The sequence below is a fragment of the Canis lupus genome, chromosome 8 (genome assembly GCF_048164855.1).
Source record: "Canis lupus baileyi chromosome 8, mCanLup2.hap1, whole genome shotgun sequence".
Taxonomy (NCBI): domain Eukaryota; kingdom Metazoa; phylum Chordata; class Mammalia; order Carnivora; family Canidae; genus Canis; species Canis lupus.
The window spans coordinates 46,489,823-46,516,341 of record NC_132845.1 but is presented as its reverse complement, the minus strand read 5'-3'; the positions used below and the strand labels follow the sequence as shown (position 1 = coordinate 46,516,341).

Genomic DNA, 26,519 nt, shown 5'->3' with positions numbered 1-26,519 from the left:
GGAGCCCGACGTGGGATTCGATCCCGGGTCTCCAGGATCGCGCCCTGGGCCAAAGGCAGGCGCCAAACCACTGCGCCACCCAGGGATCCCCTAACAGGAAACTCCTATAGGCCCAGTCCAAGTCTCTTAATAAGTCATTTTAGAAGCTAGTGTCCTGGGTGACCATGGCCCACCCAGTCATCCCTTCCAACTGGTCTTGAGGTTGTCTGTAAGATAAGAGAGCTGTGCACTGGTTGCCTCTAAAAGACACTTCAGTCTGAAAATACATTGGCCCTTGGCCTGTTTCTGTAGGCCTAGGAAGTAAGAACTCTATATTTTTAAAGGTTTGTTTGCAAGAAAAAATAAAAAAAGAATGTGTGACCCTTGTGCTAGACCCTTAGAGCAGCCTAAGTGTGGTGAAGGAGGGATTTCTTTTGTGAAGTCTTTCCTTCCCTGAACATGTAAAAACAACAGGGAATTTAATTGAAATATGTACAAGAGAAGTACTTGAACTGATCATTTTAATATTGTGCTTTGGTAAAATAATAGATGGTGTGAGGGTGCTCACTGGCGTGTTAGTATATGTGACAGTGCATATTTAGCTCTGCAGTTTGTGTTCCTCTAAAACAACGTATTTGGAACACGTTTCTCTCTTCCCTAAGTCACAAGAAATTAAAAGTCACAGTGAAGAAGTTCCATGTTTACTTAGCATTTAACAGCATGGTGGCAAGCACCACAATGGCATGTTGTATCTGTGGTGTCCAAATGCCAGCTCATTTTCTGGATAATTGCTTTGTGCTTTATATTAAGAATTTTGAGGGATCCCTGGGTGGCGCAGCGGTTTGGCGCCTGCCTTTGGCCCAGGGCGCGATCCTGGAGACCCGGGATCGAATCCCACGTCGGGCTCCCGGTGCATGGAGCCTGATTCTCCCTCTGCCTATGTCTCTGCCTCTCCCTCTCTCTCTCTGTGTGACTATCATAAATAAATAAAAAATTAAAAAAAAAAGAATTTTGAAAATATGCAAACCTGAGAGTCACATGTCTAGTGACAAAATGCAAGTAATTGCTATAGTGCATATGTTGGAAACAAACATTTCGGTAGTCTTACATTTCTATGAAGGTGTTCTTTCATTTGGATGAATGTATTTATTACTGGAAATGTGAGAAGTGATCCATTGAATATTTATGGATCACTGTGTAAATGCTAAGTGACACAGGAGGGGGGTGGTTTTTCCTCTATAGAATCTTATTGTTTCCCTTTCTCTGCCTGGTCTAAAACCTTGGAAAGAGGAGTGGGAAAGCAGAAGTTAATAAAAATGGCAAAGTAAAATGAGGGTTATTTCTAGGGTGGAAGGTACAATGATGCAGGTTTGCTCTGTGGAATGTCACTATTTCTCAGAATAAAGAAGTGAAAGAAATTTTCTCAGGGAGTCAGTGACTTCTTAGCCATTGCCGATTAAAAGCCACATGACTTAATCCAGTGATATTTAGTTTGGAAGTATCCTGCTTTATTAGCAGTTCTCCTCATGAGTGTTTTTCTGGACCTGAAACTCCATTTTGTTCCATGATCCCTGAGAAATTAGCTCACACAGATGTCTCCTTTTTCTACCATTCCTGATAGAAAAATTGCCGCACAGCTCAGCTCCAGCCTTTCTGTTCATTCTTTCACTGCATCCTTGAGTGCCTTACTTTGCAGTGCACCAAGTGCATGCAGCTCTAGGCTTCTGAGAGAGAATTCATTTCAGAAGCTCAGCAGTTTACACCTACAGTCACAAGGTCTAGAGACTCAGCTTTTCCTTTCTGAAGGAGAGAAGGGGACACACTTTTAAAAATAAAAATAACTATTCTCTGCTGTTGGAGGGGTTTTCATGGAAAAAAATGAAATATTCCCTTAAGTATCCTTCCCAGACCATTATTATTGGATTCATTATCTCAGCTTCTTCCTAAGTTTATGTGAATCTTGCTTTTTCATGATTATCACCTTGGCATAGTCCAATAGAAATGAACCATATAGGTATTTTTAAATTCTCTGGTGGCAGCATTAAAAGATAAGAAATTGATGAAAATAACTTACATATATAAAATAATTCATTTAACCCAGTATATCCAAATTATTACCATTTTAACACACAATCAGTATAAAAAGTATTGAGATATTTTGGATCAAGTCTTTTATACTTTTGCACTTAACAGCACATCTCCATTCAGATGATGAAATCAACCAACCAACCTCCCTCCCTCCCTCCCTCCCTCCCTCCCTCCCTTCCTTCCTTCCTTCCTTGTTTTATTTATTGAGAGAGAAAGCAAGCACGAGTCAGGGGCAGAGGGAGAGAAGTAGACTCCCCGCTGAGCAGGGAGCCTGATGATGGAGCTTGATCCTAGAACCCTGGGATTATGACCTGAGCTGAAGGCAAGCACTTAACCAACTGACCTACCCAGGCACCCCTAAATGTTGAAATTTTGTAGGAAATCCTTTTTTTATTTTTTTATTTTTTTTTATTTATTTTTTTTTTGGAAATCCTTTTTTTAAAAAAATTATTTATTCATGAGAGACACAGAGAGGCAGAGACATAGGCAGAGGGAGAAGCAGGCTCCCTGGAAGGAGCCTGATGTGGGACTTAATCCCAGGACTCCTGGATCACAACCTGAGTAGAAGGCAGATGCTCAACTGCTAAGCCACCCAGGCATCCCTTGTTGTAAATACTTAATCTATATTTAGATTACATAAAAATTACGTGGAAAAGGATTTACGTATTCAAGTTGTTTTAAACATACCTTAAAAGTTTTCCAGTGAGTGAGCTGAGTATCACTTTAAAATTAAATCAATTGAAATAAAGATGAAAATCGAGTCCTTTACTCACATTTAAAGTGCTCATTAGCCACATGTTGCTAGGACCTTGTAGCTCTGGACATAGGCTTCATTATTCAAGTGTCCCAGGGTAAAACAGTTTTTTCTTGAGCTACTGAGTCTCTTGCAAGCATATCCCTGAGTTAAATGTTTCAGATTTCTGTTCTTGGTTATCTGTTAGTTGGTGAGTGTGAGTTGTATATCTTTGCTTTAGGCAAATTTATTTTTTTGAAAGCAAGAGCACGAGAGAGCTCATGCACATGTCTGTGAGTGGTAGGGGTGGGGGTCAGAGGAAGAGGGAGAGGGATTCTTAAGCAGACTCTGCTGAGTGTGGATCCTGAAGTGGGGGCTGAAATCAAGAATCAGACGCTCAACCAGCTTGGCCACCAAGGCCACCCCTATTACTAATTTTAAAACCATTGAAAATCTATTCTCTTTCCCAACAAAAGAAATGATCGTTACTCTTTTCTGGAATGTTTGAGAATTTTAACGCTTTGCCTCCTTGAGGTGGTAGTTTTTGTTGCCTCAGTTTGTATGTGTTTTATACCAATACTAAACTGAAGTTTTAATATTAAAAATTGAATTTAAGGAAGTGGCTTTAAGCAAAATAAAATAGTCTGATGTTAAAATGTTATGCAAAAGCCTCAAAACAAAAATCTTGATGCAAACCAGAGAGATGGCAAGTGAGCCAGATGCATCTGAGTAGAAACCAGATGGGATTTCGGATTCTTCCATCCTGGATGTGCCCTTGGAGGTTGCCATGAGGTACATGGTGACAGTGGTGTATGGAAGGCACAGGAAGGTCAACAGAAGCTATCTACCTAGGGGGAATGTGGGAAGCAGTGGTGGAGCTTTCTGTTAGAGGCAGAGAAGAACCCAACCTCAAAAGACAGCAAGGGGTAAACTTGCATAAGTACTGAAAGTAGGCAAGATTAATGGATCAAAACAAGGTCATTTATAATTCAGAGCACACAGTGATGTGATGCTGTGGGCCTAGATGGTGGCTGTGTATGTGGTGGGCTGCCTTGTAGCTGAGGGACCCAAAGCCAGGGGCTTAGCACCTTTTTGTACCAAGTGTCTGATAAGCCAGTCTTCATACTGTGGTCAAATGACCTCCGTAGTTGCCTATATGATCAGCTACAGAGACTGATTAGTAACTGCTGCTCCTACCTCAGTGTTCTTTCTTGGTCTTGTTACATCTTTGGCAGTGGTCTTTGTGACACCTTTCACTACATGGTTGTGAATGGACTTGAAACTGGCCACTTAACCTGGCTAAGAAGAGTTTATTAAGATTTTTTATTTTTTATTATTTTTAATTAATTAATTAATTATTTTTAAAAGATTGTATTTATTTATTCATGAGAGAGAGAGAGGCAGAGACACAGGTAGAGAGAGAAGCGGGCTCCATACAGGGAACCCGATGTGGGACTCGATCCTGGGTTTTCAGGATCATGCCCTGGGCTAAAGGCAGACACTCAAACGCTTAGCCACCCAGGTATCCCTATTGAGATTTTTTTAAAAAGTAATTTTTTTTAAAATTTTTTTATTTTTTATTTATTTATGACAGTCACAGAGAGAGAGAGAGGCAGAGACACAGGCAGAGGGAGAAGCAGGCTCCATGCACCGGGAGCCCGATGTGGGATTCGATCCGGGGCCTCCAGGATCGCGCCCTGGGCCAAAGGCAGGCGCCAAACCGCTGCGCCACCCAGGGATCCCTTAAAAAGTAATTTAACAAGATCATGCGTATCATTGTTGGGCCTTATTTTCATGGGGAAGGGGAAAGCATTATTCCAAGTTTATTTTTAATTCTTTAATTAAGATTGAGTCCTTAATTAAAATACTGAAGCTTCATTACTTTTAGGAGAAAATTATTTGTTTTGGAAATGACAGAGACCCCTACTATAGAAAGCCTTGGAGCTCTGCTTAACAGAGAATGTTCTGGATGTGGAGGTGTGAAGTGTTATTTTTTTGTGTCTTTCTTACACTGTAAACTTCCTCTGCTAATTCAGGTACTCCTTGTGCACATGAGAGTGCAAATTTAAGCGCCTTCTTCTAGCAAGATTTCCGCTATATGCAGGAACTTAAAATAGATGTGTGAATTTCATAGATATGTCTATATGTGAAAAGTAAAGTTTTGAAATTGTGATATGTTCAGGCATGGCATGTTCGAATCAGCTGTGTGCAGGCAGACTGTCCATTCTTAAAGCCATTAAACAGCAATTTGAATGGGCCATTTCAACTTCTGGGTCAGGCTGTCACTTTTTCTTCCTCTGCTCCAATAAGTCATGTCGGTGACATTGGCTATCAAATGCATTTCCTCGTTGGCTGCTTCCCCCCCCCCCCCTTTTTTTTTTTTTTTTTTAAAGCCATGGCTGTCCCTAAGATTAAGCCTTCTCCTGGAGATCTGTCTCCTAACCCTCTCTAACATCCTGTGTTCTCTTTTGACGGCTTTGGGATCTGAACTTACGTATTATGCCATTTTTTGAAATTCAAATTCTGAGCTAATTTTATACTTGTAGAAAAGTTGCAGAAATAGGACGGGGAGTTCCTCCGTTTTCTTCCTTCGCCTTGCTTCCCCCATGTTAGCATGTTATATAACAAACCATTTGTTATGATGCTTTGGTCAAAGCTAAGAAATTACCATTGATACAGTATCATTAACTGAACCACAGACCTTATTTGAATTATGCCAATGTCGTCTTCACTAATGTTTCCTTTCTGTTCTGTTATCCATTCTGGGATCCCATATCACATTTAGTTCTTTTTTCTCCTTAGTCTCCTCCAACTCCTTTGTCTTCCCATGTCTTGCATGATCTTGACAACTTAGAGAACACTGGTCATTGTTCATTTTGTTGCTCAAAGAGCTCCAGCTTTCACCATTAGGAGTGTCTTGGGTTGGCTCCTGTGTCCTTTGAGTGCACTCCATCCTTCATTATGACACAAGATGTGTCCGTTTTCTTTTGTATTTCCTTGCCCTAGCTCTGGAATCACCCTCTTCTCCAGGGAGCCTGGGTTTCTGTTATGGGAGAAAGGCATTTAGAAACCAGGATCGGGGTGCTGGCTGTGCTGTTTGTTATCAGGTATCCTGACTTGTAAGCCCTTTCAGCAGATAGAGCGAGGACATGTATGTGTTCACACCCACACATATTCATACATTTGTAGTTCTGTTTGTTATCTGTGTCTGTGTGTGTGTGTATGTGAAAAGCCATAAGTTTATACTAATTCCCTCTGATTCCAGTCTAATATCAGCATAGCTTTCCTCTATTACAAGTAACTTTTCCCACCCACCCTGAGAATCCTGGCCCTCATTGTCTTCAGTTTTATAATATTTAGTCAAGATACTGTTCTCATTACTCCATTCTTTCTCCCCACTCCTCTACCCCTCCACTGTGGTGTTATAGTTTATCTGTTAGTGCTTGTTTTCCTCTTCAGTCTGCCCCACATCTTGGTTGGTGTAATGATTTTTTTTTTTTTTTTGTAAATATGTGAAGTGTGTGAAACCTCGCTGAGGCTCTGAGAGTTCGATACAAAGGTCTTCCCGGAGGAGGAGGGTCAGGCTGTCTCGCCCCTGCTCTCCCGACCCCATTTTCTTTCCTTTCCCATCCTCGTCCCTCCGCCCCCCTCACATAACCAGTCTCTGTCGTTTCTGGCTTATCCTTCCTGTGTTTCTTTGGTTTTGTGCCATTTTAATCATATTTGTATGAAAGGTGGTTTAACACAACATTAGGGATTGCCATTCCCCTTGGCCGCTCCTCTGAGAGGAGGGGGACACCACTACTGCAGAGTGGGACTCCTGTGATGAAGCCGGAAGCTTGGTGTGTTTACTACCTACATATTTTTATATTTTGGCTACTTGGATATAACTTGGTAACATTTGAAGTTTAACTAGTATCTTATTTAACATCTACTGATAACACAGAAGGGGGGTTAGGAAAGAGTGTACCTTTTCCTACACCATCTTATCCACTCACCTTAACACAAGATATTTTAGTCCATTTTCAGCCATACAAATACATCTACTCCTTAGGGGTAAGAAAAGATAGCTTACACTTAAGGATAAAGTCCTCTTTGATCTCTGCCCCCCCCAAAAAATTATTTTTATTATCCTTTCAGAGTCTTTACACTGTTTAAAAACATATGTGCCTGTAGGAAAAAAAATGGATGCTATTTTATAAGGTGGGAGGTTTTTATTTTTATTTTTTAAAGATTTTATTTATTTATTCATGATAGACATAGAGAGAGAGAGAGGTAGAGACACAGGCAGAGGGAGAAGCAGGCTCCATGCCGGGAGCCCGACGAGGGACTTGATCCTGGGTCTCTAGGACCGCGCCCTGGGCTAAAGGCAGACGCTAAATTGCTGAGCCACCCAGGGACCCCCCACCCCGTTTTTTTAAACATAAAAATGTATACTTTATCTTTTTTTCAGCTTGCTTTTTCACTCACACGTGTCAAAAAAATGTTCATGTTGTATAGATAGCCTTGCTCCATTGTTTTTAACATCTGCAGAGTATTTCTTGGTGACTGTCTTTATGTGTGACTCTCAGTGCACATATGCAGATAAGCAGCAAGGTTTGAGGCTGCAGCCTGACGCCTGTGTCTCCTTGTGATCAGCATAGCCACTTGCTCTCTCAGGTGGCTACCACTTGATGTTTCCCACCAGCATTGTATAAGCGTCATTTCTCTACTGGTCACCAATACTTGGTATTTCCTGTGTCTCAAATTTGGGGCAGTTAGACGGTAAAGAGGGGTATTTTGTTTTAATATGCTGTCCTCTGAAGTAGGGAGGTTCAGTGTATTTTCATGTAATTTTAGCCTTTACATTTTTTATGTGGTTTGCCCATTTTTTAACTTTCTTTTTCTTATTAATTTGTGTGAGTTCTTTGTACATCTTAGACTCATTCATTTAACCGATATTTATTGATCTCTGAGATGCCTAGGTACTGCTATAGGTACTGGGGTAATAGCAATAAACAAGATTTCTAATATCACAGAAGGTAAGGGGAAGGTGGACCAGAGAAAATCAAACTAAATCAACAAGATTATGTAGATATTAATAAGTGCTATAAAACAATAGAGTAATGGTAGAGAACATGCTAGAGTGGCGAGGAAGTCCCAATTTGCCCTTGCATATTTCATCCTCAGAGTATTTGCATTGAGGCGGGGTGGTCAGGGAAGGCTTCTTGGAGAAGGTTGGGTTGGAGCTGACGTCTGAATGATGAGGAGCCAGGCACGGAAATGTCCAGACAGAGGGAACAACATATGCCTGGGCTTTATGGTGGGGTTAAGGAGTGAAGGAGCCCGGGGTCACAGGAGATGAGGTCACATCATTGCAGCAGACACAGTGCAGGTGATGATCAGGGAGGTTATTCAGGAGGAGACATGAGGTGTTTCAGGAGGAGGTTTCTCCAGCAACTCCTTTCCTGTCTAGGCTAGGTGACCAAAAAGAGCTTTACTCTGGGGATTTGTGCATCAAGACTTGATCAATGGGTTTTATGGTTGTTTCAAGGCATAGGCTTTTTCTTTAATAAAGGAAAATTTTCTGTTTCAGATTACCTAGGAACAGTACGATTTGGGGTTATCACAAATAAACATCTTGCGAAACTGGTATCCTTAGTACACTCTGGAAGTGTGTATTTACATAGACATTTCAACACATCACTTGTAAGTATTTTGAAATCACATTTATATTAGTGCAGTGGTTCTTAACCTTGTTTAGGTCATGGACTTCTTTGAGAATTGAATAAAATCTCTGGGCACTCTCTCTAGGAAAGTGTACATGATTTTATATGCAAATTGAGAGTTTCTACAATCCCATGCTAGAGCCCGTGTCCCTGTTTATGAACCCATGCATTAGAGAGGGTTCTCAAATGTAACATCTAGAAATTCTTTGTTTATATTCTTTGATTTTGGTATAGCCTCGTTTTCCTCATTGGATGAAATTGCAGGATTATTCTGTTGGAGCTTTGTTACTCTGGGCCAATGTTCTCAGAGATTAAGCTTCCATCGGACGATGTTCTTTGTTCATTTGTCCCATTTATCAGGAGTGATCATGTGACGTTCTTCTCAGCCGATGAAATGGATTTTGAAGTTCTTGTTACATCAGTGAGAAGTTGATGGCTTCTCACCCTAGAGATCCTTGGTTTTCCATTGTTGTCTTTGTTCACTGATTTCATTTGCTTTTGGTGGACCAACCCCACCTCAGCTATTTCTGAGCTTTTGACCTATATCTTGCTTAGTCCTGTGCCTCTGCTCTATTTATTGCTGCTTCTTCAGTCCCATCACCGAGAGTTTATTTTTCTCAAGTATCTTCTGTCTCTAACTTCATTGACAGTGTAACATACAGGTTGAGTGAAGACCAGTATCTCTGTACCCTGTGTACCCAAATCGTTGAACCTGTTCCCCTTGATTCAGTGTGCAAGTCTTGTGCCTGCCAGGGGACCATTAGGCCCTCTCTGGGGGTGCCCCTAGTTGGTTCCCAGTTGGTTTGCCAGTGCCCTTGGCTTCTGCAAACCCCTAGGAGCCCAGATGCTGTGCTTTATTTCTTGTAGTTTGTACTCCAAAAGTCAAATATATTTTTGTGTTTTCCTAATAGAAATGCATATATGATGTTAGAGTGTGGTTTGCAAACTCCTGCTGTCCCACGTGGAGAATCACTGACGTCCTGGTTTCTCTGCTGCCCACCTGCCCTCCTTGTGCCTCTGAGCTTCTTCTCCCTCTGTTTTCACTGTCATTTCCTTCATCCTCTTTTTGTTGCATTCTGGACGACCAACACATATTTGTTGGGTTTAGAAGGGAGGGCACTGAGGAAGAATCATAAAGCAGAGAGAAGCTAGGCCTGTGGGAATGGCCCTGGCATGTACATGGGGCTTATTGCATCTGCTTGGTGGTTTTTAAAGGTCGACTGGTTGGTTTAGCAGCAGAATTCTTTTTGTCAAATGAAATACTACTGGGAAACCAGTATTTCAACAAAACCAGTGGACATCTTTGTCATGAGACAATTTAATTCTGTTTTGGGGAGTATAAAATATCTCATTTTTGGGACCTCCAAAGCACTTCTTTTGGGAGTTTGATTTGAAACCCAGTGATCCATATTGTTAGAAATTCAAACATAATTTTGTGTTGACTTTGGTTGTAACAGAAAAAGTACAAAATCTAAAAGTTCTTTTCCTTCATTCTGTACACTTGAGTGTGATCTGTGGCCTTATGTAAGTTCTAGGTCATTCGTGGATTCATTCAAGTATTTGTTGAGTTCCTGGTGTGTGCCAGGTGTTCTTCTGGTCACTGGGGGTACAGGTGACCAAAATGGATACAAAGCTCTGCCCTAATGGAGGGTCTTCTCCCACCATTATCAGCCAAGTTTTGAGGAACCAATGTAAAAATCTAAATGATCCTTGACTTTATAACTTCCATTCCCGTAGGTATTCATTAATCCTTTTATAATCTTTTATAAGAACTCAGTAAAATGTAATAGCCCCTTTCAGGTAGGGTGGAAGAGGTCACTGTTGCCAGCAGCAGATAGGGAGAGTTCTTCCTTGATAGAGGAGTCTGCTAAAGGGAACAAGAGGAATCTGTGATATGAAAGTCACTGACTTTCTGCAGCCACTTTTGCTCTTTCCACCCACTTGTGAGGAAACACACTGTCTGGAGGAACAGGGGCAGGTCACGTCCCTGAGTCATCTAGTCTGCTCCTGGGCAGTGGTGGGGTGGTCAGGGCCTCTTGAGGCCGGGGCTGATGTGCTTTGAGCCTGCCCTGCTTTCTACCCTCCGTGTGTTGTCCTTCACAGGTCTTTCCCAGGGAGGCTGTCAACTACACAGCAGAGAACATCCATAAGTGGGCCTTAGAAAATCGAGAGGCGCTCCTCCGATGGCTGCGGCCACACGGCGGCAAGAGCCTCCTGCTGAACAATGAACTGAAGAAGGGGCCAGCGCTTCTTGTATTTTTACCTTTTAATCCTTTAGCCGAAAGCCACCCCTTAATAGATGAGGTAAGAGTCAGAATGTTAAAAGGTATCTCACGAGGAGCAGGAAAACCTCAAGAACTTGGACATCTCACTCCACGTTGAGAGTGAGTTCCACCAGGAGCCGAGAGTCTGCCAGGAGGGGCAGCTGCATTTCTGAGGTGTTTACTCCTTCGTCCCATAAATGGGAGGGTGTGTGCCGGACATGGGGTCCACTGTAGCATCTCTGGGCCACATTGGCTGATAGCTGTGCTTGGGTCTGGGGGAGTTGGTGAGAGCAGCTGCGCGTCCCTCGGGTAGGGCCAGATGTCCCCCTTCCCACCATGACCAAAGGGGGCATAGTGGGATGGGAGGGACGGCCAGCAGCACAGGAGCCCAGATGCTCGGTGTGGCCCTGGCGATGCCGTTGTCGGGGGCTGGGGCTGAACACCAGCCCAGTGGTTGGCAGCAGCATGGTGGAGCTGGGCTCCCTTGTTTCCCTAAGCCTTTTCTGTTGCACAGAGAAGCAGAGCGGTTTCCAGAGACACACGCTGCTAGGAGTCTGCCCCTCCCTCTTTTCCTGTTTCATCTGGTGCAGTCTCTCTGGGTGTGAGTTTATTTCATACATGGATCATTGGGAGACACTTAGAGAGAGTAATAACAATTACCAGAGAGTGCCTGGGATTGCTAAATTGGATTTACTGGGGGGTTTATTTTTTCCTTCCCTCCAGGATCCCTTAATTGGCCAAAACCAATTTCAGACAGCCAGTGTGCCACTGGCCAGGCTAACCAGACACTGCCTGTCCGGTAGCCCCACCGCGCGAGCCTGACGGGCTGCCTGGAGGCGACAGGGAGGTGGGGTTTTTGCCCAGCAGACCCCTGACTTTGCTACTCTGGAGCCTCACTGTGAAACTTGTTAGCCCTGCTGCCGCCCTGGCTTAGAGGAGGAAAGGAGAGCAACCGACTAGCTTTGTTTCTTCTCCCATTAGGGAAGATGTGGAGTAATAAGACTAATTTTCTTTAGAAAATCTTCACTACACAGATATTTTATGAATGGAGAACTCTCCCAAATTACTAGGCCTTTACTGCATTTACTGTTAAGAGCCGTAAGCTCTTTGTAGGAAAGGTAGGGTGTTCACCGAGGTGTTAGCTATGGTTTGGATTTTTACTTTAACTTTTAAATTTTCTTTGTGGAGAATTCGGTCTTGTCTGATTTGGGCAAGTCAGGGTCCTGGGTGGGGTTGTGTTTTGTGACTGGAGCCCAGTTCCTCTGTTTAGGGCCTTGTGGTTGGAATTTGGCCCCTGGTGGAAGGACGCTAGCTTCCCCCATTTCCCCTGGCTCGATATCTCCCTTCTCTCTTCTAACTCCTCCCTATGGCCCAGCCCCCCCTCCTTTTTTTTAAATCACTTTTTTCCAGTGGCTCCTTTCCTCAGAGCAGAGTGTCCCTGCAAGGTAAGTGGATTCCCCTAACCTATGGTTGAGGTTGTTAAAAACCAGATGGCATCTTAGCAGTATTATGGATTACTTAGTCAAATTAAGTGTTCTGTGCAGTACATTTCCCTCTTCATTTTAGGTCAGTTAAGCAAATGTTTATTGAGCATTGTGTCATGGAGCCGTAGAGGAGAAAGATAGAGAAGATGCAGACTTGCTTTCATGGTCTCAGAGGCTTGTCCAGTGGGGCAGCAGGAGCTTGCTTATAATATAAGGCACAGGAAGGTCAGCCCCAGGCCCGGGTCAGGAGGAATTAGAGGAGAGAGGGCTCTGTCCCAGGATGCTGAGGGCCAGGCAGGGGTGAGGTTAGGAGAGGCTGTGCACAGGGCAGATATGGGGGACAGACTTTCGGGGTGGCCAAGATGTTGATGCATTGAGAGAAACGTAAGGGAAGGCACAGCCTGAGCTGAGGCACAGTGATGGGGAAGTTGCTGCAGGTTCAGGATTAGAAGTACTGTAGGTTGTGGGGCCCCCCATAGGGGCTGCCTGGTGAAGAACCAGATTGAAAGCCTGAAGAGGGTAGGCCGTTGGGTACATCTTTGAGGACTTCTGGATTAGTTGTTGCCGTCACAATCTCACTGACAAAGGAGAGATGTCAGCAGAGCTGTGTGTTCCTTAGTAAAGTTTTCCAGGTAGCAGTGTTCCAGGAGTGTGGGAAGTAGTAAAATCCAGAGCTTGGTGGGGGAGGGAAGTGGGGTGTGTGAGCAGAGGTAAGGAAGCCATCAGGGTGAGGGTGGCTGGGGTGGGGGAATGAACACCACACTCGACACTCCCAGAGTGAGTTCTAAACTCATCAGCTCCCCAACCCCAGAAGAGGTTAAGCCATAATAAGCCTTTTTCCCCGTGACTACCTCTGGGCCCAACTTGGGCAGACTGTAGAGGAAGTTTCTATTGTTGAGGTCAGTGTCCCGTGAGGGTAGTAGTGTTGGGGCTTGACAAGCCAGGGGTTTTGAGGCAGCTGTGGTCGGGAGTAAACAAGAAGATGGCCGTGTGCTGGCTCCACTGTGAGGCCCGGTCTGGCACTGGCAGCTGCTTATACACATGCACTCCCCCTCGACCCCCACCACAGAATACAGCCTGCACTGCATATAGCGTCAGGCTCCCTGCATCTCTACAGAGGGTCCTAGAGAGGTCACAGGACATCTCAGTGGGCTTCCCCAGAGAGATGCTCACTGCAGCCAGCAGAGGGTCTGTGTGACTCTTTCCCCCTTTACCAGCACTGCTCAGAGGTATTCGCGATGTTTAAGCCTCATGAGCAGAGTCATGGTTGTTTTTGTAAAAGACTATAGTAAATACTTGAATTTTTGTGGGGTTTTTTTGGGAGACTGCAGGGGGCGCAGGTGAAAATGGTAATCCACTGTGTCTTTGGGTATCAAGCAGTGCCCAGATGTGGTCAGAGGGTAGCTGGGTTCCTATGGATCATATGGGCTTGACCTTATTAGTGTGATGTGCTATCAGAGCCTTATCCAGAAAGGGCTGAGATGTTTTTGTGTGGGGGGAAAAATGAAACACTGGTTTATCATCTAAAATGATCTTTTCAAGAACTGTTTGTTTTTCTGTACAAATGCATGTGTCTTGAATCAACTCTCTATAAATACTATATATATAAAATTGGGGGATGTTTTTAAAATTGGAAAAGCACTCATTAACTGGCTTTACACACACATTTTATTTATTTTTATTTTTTTTTGAGATTGTATTTTATTTATTCATGATAGACACAGGGAGTGAGAGAGAGGCAAAAACATAGGCGGAGGGAGAAGCAGGCCCCATGCACGGAACCCAACGTGAGACTTGATCCCGGGTCCCCAGGATCACATACTGGGCTGCAGGCAGCACTAAACCGCTGCGCCACCAGGGCTGCCCTTTTTTTATTTTTTAAAGATTTTATTTATTTATCCATGAGAGACAAAGAGAGGCAGAGACACAGGCAGAGGGAGAAGCGGGCTCCATGCAGGGAGCCCAACATGGGACTTGATACCGGGACTCCAGGATTGCACTCTGGGCCGAAGGCAGGCGCTAAACCGCTGAGCCACCCGGGCTGCCCTACACACACATTTTAATGAAACAAAATCCTGAGTGACTTAACACCTTTTAACTAAATGGCAAGATTTGATCCAAGTTAGTACATGATTCTGTTATATTTTTTTATTTTATTTTTTTATATTTTTATTTATTTATTCATGAAAGATATGCAGAGAGAGAGGCAGAGACACAGGCAGAGGGAGAAGCAAGCTCCATGCAGGGAGCCCGATGTGGGATTGATCCCGGGACTCCAGGATCATGCCCTGAGCCAAAGGGAGGTGCTAAACCGCTGAGCCACCCAGGCTTCCCCATGATTCTGTTTTAGAGAGTAAATGGAGTAGCTGCTTTTGGATTATAATGACTTGCTAGTTTTCCTTATGAACCTGAGGTGGGTAGTAAAAGGTATTCAGTTTGGAAATAATTGTAGAATGAAATGTAAATCTAATCAGGCTAATACTGATCTCTGAGAGTAAAACGGTTAATCTCCCCAGGAAGTGGAAATGTGTATGTTACCCTAAGATGCCATTCATGCACCAGAGCTTCTTGGGCATTTGTTCTGTGCCTGGCTCTGTGCTAGGCTCTGGGGAAGACAGGAGAAATCAAACAGGGTCCCTACCCATGAGGGTCCATAAGCTTGTGAGGACGTCTCAGCAGATACTTGTGAGACTGTGGGAAGGGCTTTGGGACTCTGAAGATGCAGAACTGAACTCTTCCCAGCTGAGGTAGGGTGAGGTGGTGTTAGCCTTACTGAAGTAGCCATCCTGCTGATGCTGGGCCTTGGGTACAGTATTGAGGTTTGTCAGATGGAGGAGGTCCTGGCCAGGCCTGGTCTAAAGAGGGAGGAGCGACACTGAAAAAGCAGACACAGGCCAGACTTCGCTGGATTTTATCCTCCAGGTAGTAGGGAGCCATCGAATATCATTTGTCTGCAGAGTGCTGTGCTTAGGGTGGTAGTTTTAGAATTAACAGTGGCAATGTGGAGGCTGAGTGAGGCAGGGGTGAGCACATGGTCGTGGTCTGTGACGACTGAAGGCTTGGATTGAGGCTGTGGCCTTGGGGACACAGAACGGCTGGCTTTATGTTGCTCAAGTCAGAGGCAGCTGGGCTTGAGGTTTGCGCTGACATGAAGGGGAGGTTGGAGCTCAAAGGATCACCATTCCCACTTGATGATGCTATTTTCCCAGAGAGGGCGGTATGCGGGAAGGAGAGGGTTATGGGGGAAAGTGGGATGGACAAATGTGGTTTGGAACAGGTTGAACTTGCGGTCTCCTGTGAGGTGTGAATTTACTTGGAAACATGCATGCTGTGAAGTATTGTGATCCATTTGTGAGATGTTTGGGAAATATATAGACTTAAGGTAAAAAAAGAAGACATTGCACGTATGTAAGAGTTGCAATGCTTGAAGGGGAAATACCCTCCTCTGGGAGTTGAGATTAAAAATCTCTCCCTGGCCCCTTGGCCAGGAAGCATGTCATGGGTGAGCTGGGCTCTTGTGCAGTGACAAAGACGTCCACCTCTAAGGCCTTCTCCCTCTCTGCACAGTTGGCTCCCTGTTGATAGAGGGACATGTTCTGAGAGAATCTGAGCCCCTTTGTTAATAGCTTTCAGTGCACAGGTTTCCTCTTCCTTTTTGGCACCAGGAGAGGACATGGCTCTTCGTGAAGCTCAGCAGGATGCTTCCCCCGCCTGCGGGCCTTGGGGCTCTTTCCCTACACTGTCACCGCGCCTCTCACCAGCTCTGCCTGTCTTTCAGATCACCGAAGTGGCCTTGGAGTATAACAACTGTCACAGGGACCAGGTGGTGGAGCAGCTCCTGCAGCACCTGCGGCGGGCAGACGCCCCGCTATTGAGGCCTCTAGCACCTGAACCCCCTGAGCAGCTGCCGGAGCCGCCGCTGATCACGGCATCCCCCTGCTGTAACACCGTGGTGCTGCCCCAGTGGCACTCCGTCTCCAGGACCCACAACGTCTGCGAGCTGTGTGTCAACCAGAGCACGGGGGGCGTCAGGCCGAGCTCGGTGGGCATGCCTCAGTGCAGCTTTTTTGAGATGGCGGCAGCTCTGGATTCTTTCTACCTCAAGGAGCAGACATTTTATCATGTGGCATCGGACAGCATAGAATGCAGCAATTTTCTGAGTTCCTATAGTCCCTTCAGCTACTACACTGCATGTTGCAGGACCATAAACAGGGCCGTGACGGGCTTCATTGATTCTGGACAAAGTGTCTTTGAAACCCCGACCATCACGTTTTCTTCCCTTGAGAAGAAATGTGAGGTCGATCCCCCAGGCTCCGTTCCTCACATTGAGGAGAACAGGTATCTCTTTCCTGAGGTGGACGTGAGTAGCACAAACTTCACAGGCCTGAGCTGCAGAACCAACAAGACCCTGAACATCTACCTTTTGGATTCAAATTTATTTTGGTTATATGCAGAGAGGCTGGGGGCTCCGAGTGCCACTCGGGTGAAGGAATTCGCCACGATTGTTGATGTGAAAGAAGAGTCTCACTATATCTTGGATCCAAAACAAGCTCTTATGAAGTTCACCCTAGGTACTGTGGGCAGTTTCCTTTCCCAAACATAAAAAGTTTTGCTTAACTTAATACCGGTCACTTTCATCTAGGATCTCAGTACATTTGGTCACGGGGTGGGGGGGTGGGGGCGGGGGGGACATCAGCTCTTTAGCTCATTTAAAATATATAGGCTGCAGTTGGTCATAATTTTAAAAGAAGCTAATTTTGTTTATTCATTGGAACAAACTTCCTAACTCCAAATTTTGGATAAGTTTGTCATGTAGCCCCTTGGGGGTGGGGTGGGGAGGTAGGTGGTCAAGGTTCCAGATTGATAGTGCTTGTCCCATTTCTAAATTGGAGTGGGCTGCATGGGGTGGGAACCTGGCCCCAGGGAAAGCAGTGTGGTGGAGAGTCATTCTGATGGGAGCATCCCAGGGGACTGATGAATATGAGCCCCCACAGCAGTGCCACTGTAAAGGAGCTTAGGAAGCAGTGAAACAGTAGAACCACCTGTCCTCCCTTTTGTCTCACAGGTTTGGATGTATGAATATCAAGGCCACAAAACCTAATTTGTTCTGTTGCTGTTTATACCTCCTTGAGAAACGCTGCTCTGACCTTTTGTGCCTTGATTGTAACAAACAAGCATCCAGTGCAATAAGTGTCCCCTTGCAAACCAGCAAAAACCACTTTGGGGGTGGGGGGCCCATTATGGGAAAGCATGTGCGAGCTTGCCCCTGGGGCTTAGCAGCCGCAGTAAACTAACCCATGCTGTCCTGTTCCCAGGACTTTGCTGACATACTTGATGTCCACACAAGGAAGTGAGAATTCAAAAGCCGTGTTAGTTCAGCCTCATTGGTAACACGGGGAAAGTCCGTGTTTGCCAAATGCAGACAGGAGGAATTTGGTAGGGAGGGAAACCTGTTATTTCCAAGTTTTAGAGGGTATGAAAGCAAGAGTAAACTCAGAGCCCCCTAAATAATAGTCTTTTTATCGGTCTTCTTTAAAGCCCAGGTGAAGCTTGTTTCTGATAATCGACACTTTTGGAAAGGCTTATGTAAATGTTGGTTTTTTCCCCTGTCAAATTATATATTAAGATTTTATTTATTTATTCATGATAGACACACACAGAGAGAGAGAGAGAGGCAGAGACACAGGCAGGGAGAAACAGGCTCCATGCCGGGAGCCCAATGCGGGACTCGATCCCAGGGACTCCAGGATCAGCTCTGGGCCAAAGGCAGGCGCCAAACCGCCGAGCCATCCAGGGATCCCCCCAAATTATGTATTATAAACATGAAGCTCCTAAGTGTTGAAAGGAACCCTGTGAACCAATCACTTTATGAATTGCATTCTCCATTGATACTACAAATTGCACCTCATCTGTGTTTTCTAAAGTTACATTTTGGTGTACTGAATTTTCTTAAAGTGAAACAAGCCTGTGTTTTTGGAGTGTTCATTGGACTTCTGTGAATTCTGCTCAGTAATACTCAAGCATTCATTGAGCTCATAATGGTATTCAATTTGAATTTAAGGGTCATCTGAAAGAAGCCTTCTTCAGAGTATCTACTCTGAAACACACACATCTAGCTCAGTTGTATTCCTGTAGTTGACGACCACATTTGTAAGGGTCCTTGTGAAAAAATACTTGTGTGTCGTTGATTTGCAGAGTTGACTTTTATGTTGGCTTCTCTTGGCCAGTTTAGGGATTTAGGTTTCATTTAGATGAGGAGAAAATTTTTGGTTTTATGTCTCAGAAACATAGCCAAGTAAGTTACTCAGATGTAGACAATGACCTCTGTTTAGTATGCACATGACACCCTTCACTTCCTCTCCCCTCTGCAGAACACGTCACTGTTCATCAAGACCTCAAAATAGAGAGGGTTAGAAGAAGGAGAAAGAAGGGAGAGCGCAGACCAGCCCTGCTTCAGACAGACAACCAAGCAATCTGAGGACAGTGGAGTTTATGAGGAGAGGTGTCAGGTCAAGTTAGGCTTTAGTATTGCTTCTGGGTTATATATATAGGTTTTCCCACTAAATATAATTGAGTTTATTTTTCCTAAACTTTCAAGAAGGAAACTTGAAAAACTTGAATAAACAAAAACCATAGCTCCTTGTTCTTGAATTTATGAGCATGAGACATCCACTTGCAACAGCTTGTGTAGTAGCTGCCCTTGTAGTGATGTTTAAAGGTCTTAGAATTGGGGGGATCCCTGGGTGGCTCAGTGGTTTAGTGCCTGCCTTTGGCCCAGGGCATGATCCTGGAGTCCCGGGATCGAGTCCCAAGTCGGGCTCCCGGCATGGAGCCTGCTTCTCCCTCTTCCTGTGTCTCTGCCTCTCTCTCTGTCTCTCTCTCTCTCTCTCTCATGAATAAATAAATAAATCTTTAAAAAAATAAAAAAAATAAAGGTCCTAGAATTGTAGGTTGAAATCTCTTAAAGATTGTGGCGTGTTGATCTGTGCAGTCTCGGGTGTCTATTTGTGGACCAGTCCTGTTAGAAAAAAGAGAATTCCTAGTCTGTAAATACTAGAGCATCTGATCCCGCACAGCATTTTGTTACCTAAATCACCGTCTGGGGAGTTGTCTCAAAGCTACACCTGGTGCCATGCTGGGCAGTTGTAGTCAGGGTTTTACCTGGGCAGTTGCAGTCAGGGTTTTACCTGTAGAGGAAGTGTTAAAAATGTAAGCCTGTGAAGCCAGCCCAGGTTTTTAAATGTAGAGTTTAAAGTAGGCCAGCTATTCTCCCTGTACTTAGCAAAGAGCTGATCTCATTTTCTCTTTATTTTTAGAGTCTTTTATTCAAAACTTCAGCGTTCTCTACAGTCCCTTGAAAAGACATCTTATAGGAAGTGACTCTGCCCAGTTCCCTTCTCAGCATCTAATCACTGAAGTGACAACTGATACCTTTTGGGAAGTGGTCCTTCAAAAACAGGTATGGAATAATGAGAGAGACAAAAGTTAAGCCATCTCTCCCTATTAAAACAATTCCCAGAGCTGCAGTTCCTGGGGTGAGCGTTCAGGTTTGATGAGTAGATTAATCTTGTGGCAGTCTTCTTGCACAATGCACATGAGTTGCACGGTGGTTTTCTAACTGCCAAAAGTCCTTAGAGAAGGCCTGTAATTGGAAAGCTCTAAAAATGAAATTTTTCATAATTGGTGCATAAGCAGCATTTCTTGAATGCCTGCTGGGTTCTAAGCACAATGAGGACATGAGCCCATTTCCGAGGCGCCAGTAACAGCCATCTTCCCTTCCCCCAGGACGTTTTGCTGCTTTATTATGCACAGTGGTGCGGCTTCTGTCCATCCCTCAATCACGTCTTTATCCAGCTAGCTCGCCTCCTGCCGTCGGACACATTCACTGTGGCAAGGTAAGGGAGCCTGCGACACTTTGGGCTTGTGCCTGTCTCTCCTCCTTATGGCTTAGCCACTTGGTTTGCAGGGGTCTGCCCATTTTCCATTAACCCTGGGCAGGGTGCAATTTCATTGTCAGCTGAAAGCCATGAGCAAAACCTCATTGAAACCAAAGTTTTCCTGATGAGTTCTGAGTGTTCCTTCTATAGTGTCGAGTATGTTTAGCCCTGATTGAATTCATGGGAGGATGAGTGTGGTGGGAGCAGTGCTGACCTGGTTGCTAAGACAACTCCTGGAGTGGCCAACTCCCCGGAATAGCATGGGAAGGGTGCCCATGGACTTGCATGGTGCTAGAGCCTCGGCCCAGAGAAAGGGGGCCGCTCCCTGATGTGCTGCCAACCGGCCCCGGAGCAGATCTCTCCACCAGGTCTGGGTTTCCCTTCTCGCTCCTAAAATTAGGAGGAAGGATTGGTTGATATATGTGTGTTTTAGTTTCGTGATTCCGTGGGTACTGGATGTGGCCTCTGTAGTAATCAAAACAGTTTTTAAATCGTTGTTTTATAGAAACAAGCCTTAAAGTGTTTTTGGAAAAGGTACTAAGCTGTTCAGGGGGCGGGGGGGCTGTTTAGACTTCAGCCTTCCAGACAGAATTAAATATAAAAGATTAAATCATAGGAAAAAATAGCAGAACATAGAATATTGGGTTTGCTAGTTCCTTTGAGAGATGGAAACTTTCCAAAGTGAAGCAGTTACAAAAAAATAATTAAAGATGAACGGATTCCACTAGATGAATGGATTCTACTCCGTGCAGTGAGAAAAATAAGGAAAGTAGGCTTTTAGAAAGGACACTAGCTATGTTTTACAGCCTCTGTATTTCACCCACTGGATCTACTATAAGTAATGATTAGAACCAAATTTGAGGGGTTACTGTGCAATGAGGTTTTTCTATATACATGTTATCTGACCTTGTCAGAACATGCAGTGAAGCAGGTATAATAGTTGCTCTCTTTTTACTGAGGAGGAAACTGAGCCACAGAGGGAAGGTAACTTGCCCAGAGTCACATAGCCTGTCAGTGAAGGACAGGACTCCCAACTCCAGACCCTGAGAAAGAATAGGGGTTTAAGGAACTGCCGAGAGGGGAATGTGGTCTGTCCACACAGGGAAGTGTTCTTTAGCCTTAAAAAGGAGGGACATTCTGACACCTGACAACATGTATAACCTTTGAGGACTCAGTGTTAAATGCAGTACAAAGGGATGCGTACTGTGTGATGTGAGGCACCCAAGCGTGTCAGATTCACAGAATCAAAGTAGATGGTGGGTGCGGGGGGAGTGGAGAGTGGGGAGCTGTTGAATGGAGAGAGAGTCTGTGTTTTGTAGGATGAAGAAACCGTTGTGGAGGCGGGTGGGGTGATGGCCGCACAGCATCATGGGTGCACTTCATGCTGCTGAGCAGTGCGCTCAGAAATGGTCAGGCTGGGACATTTTGTGTGTATATTACCACAGTGAAAAACCACCTGGGGCGCAGGGGGAGACACAGCTGGGAGGGACTCCTGGGTGAAGAAGAGAGGTGAGGAGTAGGATTCTCCTGGAGGAGGAGAGTGTAAATACATAAGTAGGGAGAGTACAGTCTAGTCAGTGTAAATTAAAACAATAACAGTATCATTTACACTTATAGGTGCTGTTAAGTGACGGGAGTCTTGTGTTGATAGAGTCAAATGAAATTGGCACAGTCAGAAGTAGGTCATAGGATAAGTGAATTGGGTGGAACCTTTTTGGAAAGCATGTTAGCAACATTTGTAAGAAAGCACAAAAATAGTTATGCATTTTTGCCCCAGTTAATTTCACTTTGGGGAATTAAGGAACTGGGACTTGGAGAGAAGCGTGAGCTGTCACTGTAGCGTGATTTATGTCCACCAGGAGAGCAGTGCCTAAGTAAATTGTGACTGGAGTTTGAAGGGATTTTTACCCATTTATTAGAACAATGCTTTTCATATAATTAGTTGAATCACATGTGAGATGTACGGATGCCGCTCTCCACAATATGTAGGCGTCTACACCACGCTCGAGTAAGAATCCCAGAAAGAAAGTCCTGATTAGCCCAGTGGAATTCTGAGTGGAGGTTTATGATCATGTTTTTCTTCTGATTGTACATTTTTTCTGAAGTAAAACTCAGGAGAAAAAAAGTATTTGATGATAGACTAAAGCGTTCAATAACCACTTATTTAGAAAACAGAACCCTGATGTTTTAAGTAGGCTGTCCCAGGCAGAGGCAGGAGTCCTGTTTTGTTAAATTGTGTAAAACCATTATAATTTGGTCATCCTTCTGGACAAATGCATCGCACTGATTCACTCCCATCCCCCATTATACTTTCTGAAAGCTTGTTTCAAGTTAGTGATTCAAAAAATTGCCATCTTTTGTGTGCATTGTTTTTGATGATTGACATCGGAACCTCCTGGCCAAGTGGTCCTCCACTTGGTCTGCTCCCCTCTTCTAGGATGTGTTTTGTTTTTGAACCATTTGAGCAAGACTTGGCGGGCTGGGGTGGGGGGCTCAGGGTCATAACTTTATTTACTCCAATCCTACTAATTCTTGCAAATGGGACATCTCGATGGACTAATGACTACACGCTTAGCTGAGTGCCGGCTGCAGGAGGGGCCGCTACTTCAATAGTAAAAAAGCACAGGTTGGGTAATTTAGCACAGATGTCATTTTCTGTATTAGAAAATTAATCTAAGATCTGCTAAGAAAGTCCAGGTTTTGTAGCCTCCATCCAGATATACAAAACAGTCCATGTTTTGTAGCCTCCATCCAGATATACAAAACATAAATATAAAATAGAGTATAAGCTTTATTTTCTAACTTTCTTATGTCTTCAGAGGCTTGATGTATTTTGGACAATGATTCCCTTTTTCCAGAGCGAATTTGGGGATTAAAGTACTTGACCCGACTCCATCAGGTGGGTAGACAGCCCCCGGAGATGTCAGTGAGCTTTTTGGGAAAGTTCATACTTACTCACAGGATATGTCACTTCCGCTCCGTAAATTGAGTGGAAAGTGGCATGTTCTGGAAGAATCGGTTCTTCTTGCCTGAGTTGCAGCCAGCTTGCGTTGGTAGTGCTCTAAGAGGAGCTGATCAGTGGGGCCACAGAAAATGCTCCAGGCTCTTCGTTATCAGGGAAGGTTCTTTCACGTTGGGAGTGTCCTGGACTGATCTTTAACTTTTTCTCATCTTTCCCTTTGCCAGGATTGATGTATCTCAGAATGACCTTCCATGGGAATTTATGGTCGACCGTCTTCCTACTGTTTTATTTTTTCCCTGCAACAGGTAATGCTGAGTTTTTTCAATATTTGGGCAGATGGGATCCTTTTGCCGAAAATGAAATGAGTTTAAGGTACTTTACAGAAGTGAAATGCAGATCATTAGCTATTACTAAATTATTTTAAATAAAATACATTGCTCAAAATGTGCCATTAGGGACTAAGGGTAAAAGAGCTTTGGTATCACAAGGTCACATGAGGTTTTGGTGAAAACTTTGCCCCTCCCAGAGTGTGGGGCACTCACGAACATGAATGTGGCAATCAGAGCTGGTGTGCCTTCTTGGCCTTGTGAGCGTACAGTGGCTGGAAAGCAAAGAGCTGCATTCACGTGGGCCAGGTGACGGTAGCTCATCCGTTGGGCCTCCCGGATATCAGGCCCTGCCTGCCTCAGGCTCGCATGTTTGTCATTTTCCATGGAGTCCTGCTGGTGACTGCCTTGTCCCTCTTGTGCAAGTTGGAAATGGAGTCTCTCCTCCCCACTGCACCCCATCCTGGGATTCTAGGCGCCTTCTCCCCACTTACGCAAACATCTGTGAACATCCGCCCTGGGGAGTTCACCTTGATGTCTCCACATTTGTCTAAGTGGACTCTAAGTTCCGTGATGACAGCACCTACCCTGAAAGCCCAGCAGACGGGGATGGGACGTCAGCAAAGGGACAGCCTAACTTGGCAATTAGTAAGTGTTGGATGCGGATGTTTTGCTAAAAGGGAAATTAACTCTTGGCCTTTGAAAGCTTGATAAACCAAATGTTCTGTCCCCTTTTTAAAAAGATTCCCTTTGTTTGTAGAAGGACGGGTCCTCAGGGACCAGTCACGCAGCTCTGACCGTATCTTTCCAGGGAGAAGCGTTTGCAGGATTATTTTAGTGAGGTTCCTAAGTCATACATAGGATGTCTCTGGTTCTCATTTCCTGCACTCACTTCTATTGTTCACTGCAGCCACTGCCATACTTTCTTTTTCTCTAAGAGAGTGCTTCCTTCATGGGGACTGAATCATTTCCTTGTTTTTTCCTCTTTATCTCAAGGAATTTTTGCTGGAATACTTCCTGGGGTAGTAGGGTCCTGTCACATCACATACTAAAAACAGAGTGTGACTCATCCTGTTCTGCTAACTGTCCTGATGAACCTTTTTCCTTCTAAGCATTTAAAGTGCCACACAGCCAAGGAATCCTGGATAGTAACACTAGCAATTTCATCTCTGTGGGATGGAGGTTGGACATGAAGTTGAATGAAGCATGGTTTTGGAATTTCAGACATGGTTTAGGAAAGTGATAAAGTTCTAACACCCAGCACAAGACACACAGAATTGTGTGCTTGGGAGACTGAGTTGGGCTGTGTGGGGAGGACTGAGCTTTAATTAGAGAGTTGCTTGATGTTGTCACCTTGGGCATGTGCAACGGTGCTCCCTGCAGCCCCCTCACCATTGGAAAGTCAAGAATGTAAATACTAGATATAAGAAGAGTGTCCAGCTCCTTGTTAATACAGAGAGCTTGGGAAACCAAAGCCTTGCCACTCAGGAATAGAATTTTTCTTATTTCCTAAAAATAAAGAGTGGTCAGAAATGAAGTGAGCTCCTTGTCAGCTGGTCCAAGTTGAACGTTTGGTATACTCAGAAGGTGTAAATGGGCCAAGAGCAGGCGCAAGAGAGAAAATGAAAAGGATTTTTTCATGATGCATATGTTTATATTATTTTTGGTGAAGAGACTATAAATATATATTTTAATGAGACATAAGTTCACAAATGTGCTAGGTTAAAGTGTGTGCAGTAAGTAGCAAGATGTAGACAGTTATTTTGGAGGAGGATTACAGGTGATGTGAGGGATGCCTCTTGTTTGTCTTGCAATTGGTCTCCAGTGAGCACATATTTTATAGTCATTGAAGAGAGAAACTACATGAAAGAGCTTGTCCTCCCCCATCGTGTGACCCTCCTCTCCCTGGCAGAGGCGGCATTCCTGCGCAGGGGTGTCTGAGAGCCACTCTTCCTTGCGTGACATTTCCAAATTCAGGTGCTCTGGCACGGGCCTGGGTGAGGACCCAGCTGGCTTACTGTAGTGTGTGCCCTGGGGAGGGCCTCACTTCTGTAGAGGAGCAGCCTGCCCTTAGTATCCTCAGTATCCTACCTCCTCTTTCAGAGTAGAGACCTTATACCCTGTCATGTTTTTGGTTTTTTTTTTTTTTTTTTAATTTTTTTAAAAGATTTTATTTATTCATGAGAGAGGCAGAGAGAGGGTGGGGGCAGAGACACAGGCAGAGGGAGAAGCGGGCTCCATGCAGGGAGCCTGATGTGGGACTCGATCCCGGGATGCCAGGATCACGCCCTGGGCTGAAGGCAGACGCTCAACTGCTGAGCCACCCAGGGATCCCGTGTCATGTTTTTATTTAGCTGTTTAGGTGCTAGAAGTGTGTGAACACACTTCTAATGAATTTAGAGTGGAGTCAAACTTTGGGACCTTTTACTACAACGCTTTCAAAATAATTCCTTTTTGGAAGTTTGTTCACAGCTTGTGTCCTTGTTACTTCCAAAAAGTTGGAAAGCCGTTTAGCACACCCGTTTGGTAGATTCACAGAGATTGCTCCAGGGATCTGTCTCTAAAATAGCATCCTTACAGGTGTCATTCTCTGTAATGTAAACGTCTCCCCCACATACTTCGGTACCTAGGCAGCTCTCTCCTGGGGTCTTTCACAGTTACTCTATCCTGCAAGACCAGGTTGGCATTGCATATCTTAGTGGCAGAGCCAGCCTCCTCTTGTCCTTTGTTGCCCACGCTTCATGGGGGCCAGGAGGTTTTTTAGTCATCTGTTGAATGACTGGGAGGCCCCACTTGAAGCACACTTCTCTATGTTAAGAAAACCATGCTTTAAAGGGTGGGGTGTGTGGTTATAAACTTACTGCAAATACCTGACTATTCCATTCATTTGAAAGTCTCTGTAAATGTATAAAATGGGGCATATGTGATTTTTTTTTCCTGTGATTTTTATTTCATTGGGAAAGAGCTACCCGCCCACAAAAGAATACCTTTTGTCTTTTCTTAGATATTTGACCACTGGTTTTGTGTGTGGAAAGTGT

At 44.5% G+C, this 26,519-nt stretch overlaps 1 protein-coding gene across 8 annotated transcripts in view; it reads left to right on the top strand.

Moving 5' to 3' along the window:
* Positions 1-26,519, top strand: part of TXNDC11 (thioredoxin domain containing 11) — a 63,887-nt gene that overhangs the window by 35,572 nt on the left and 1,796 nt on the right. For all 8 annotated transcript variants that reach the window (XM_072835812.1, XM_072835809.1, XM_072835811.1 and 5 more), the window contains 6 exons: positions 8,376-8,488; positions 10,612-10,812; positions 16,035-16,827; positions 19,573-19,715; positions 20,042-20,151; positions 23,380-23,460. In XM_072835812.1, the coding sequence (XP_072691913.1) occupies positions 8,376-8,488; positions 10,612-10,812; positions 16,035-16,827; positions 19,573-19,715; positions 20,042-20,151; positions 23,380-23,460 (1,441 nt within the window). The remainder of the gene's footprint in view (positions 1-8,375; positions 8,489-10,611; positions 10,813-16,034; positions 16,828-19,572; positions 19,716-20,041; positions 20,152-23,379; positions 23,461-26,519) is intronic.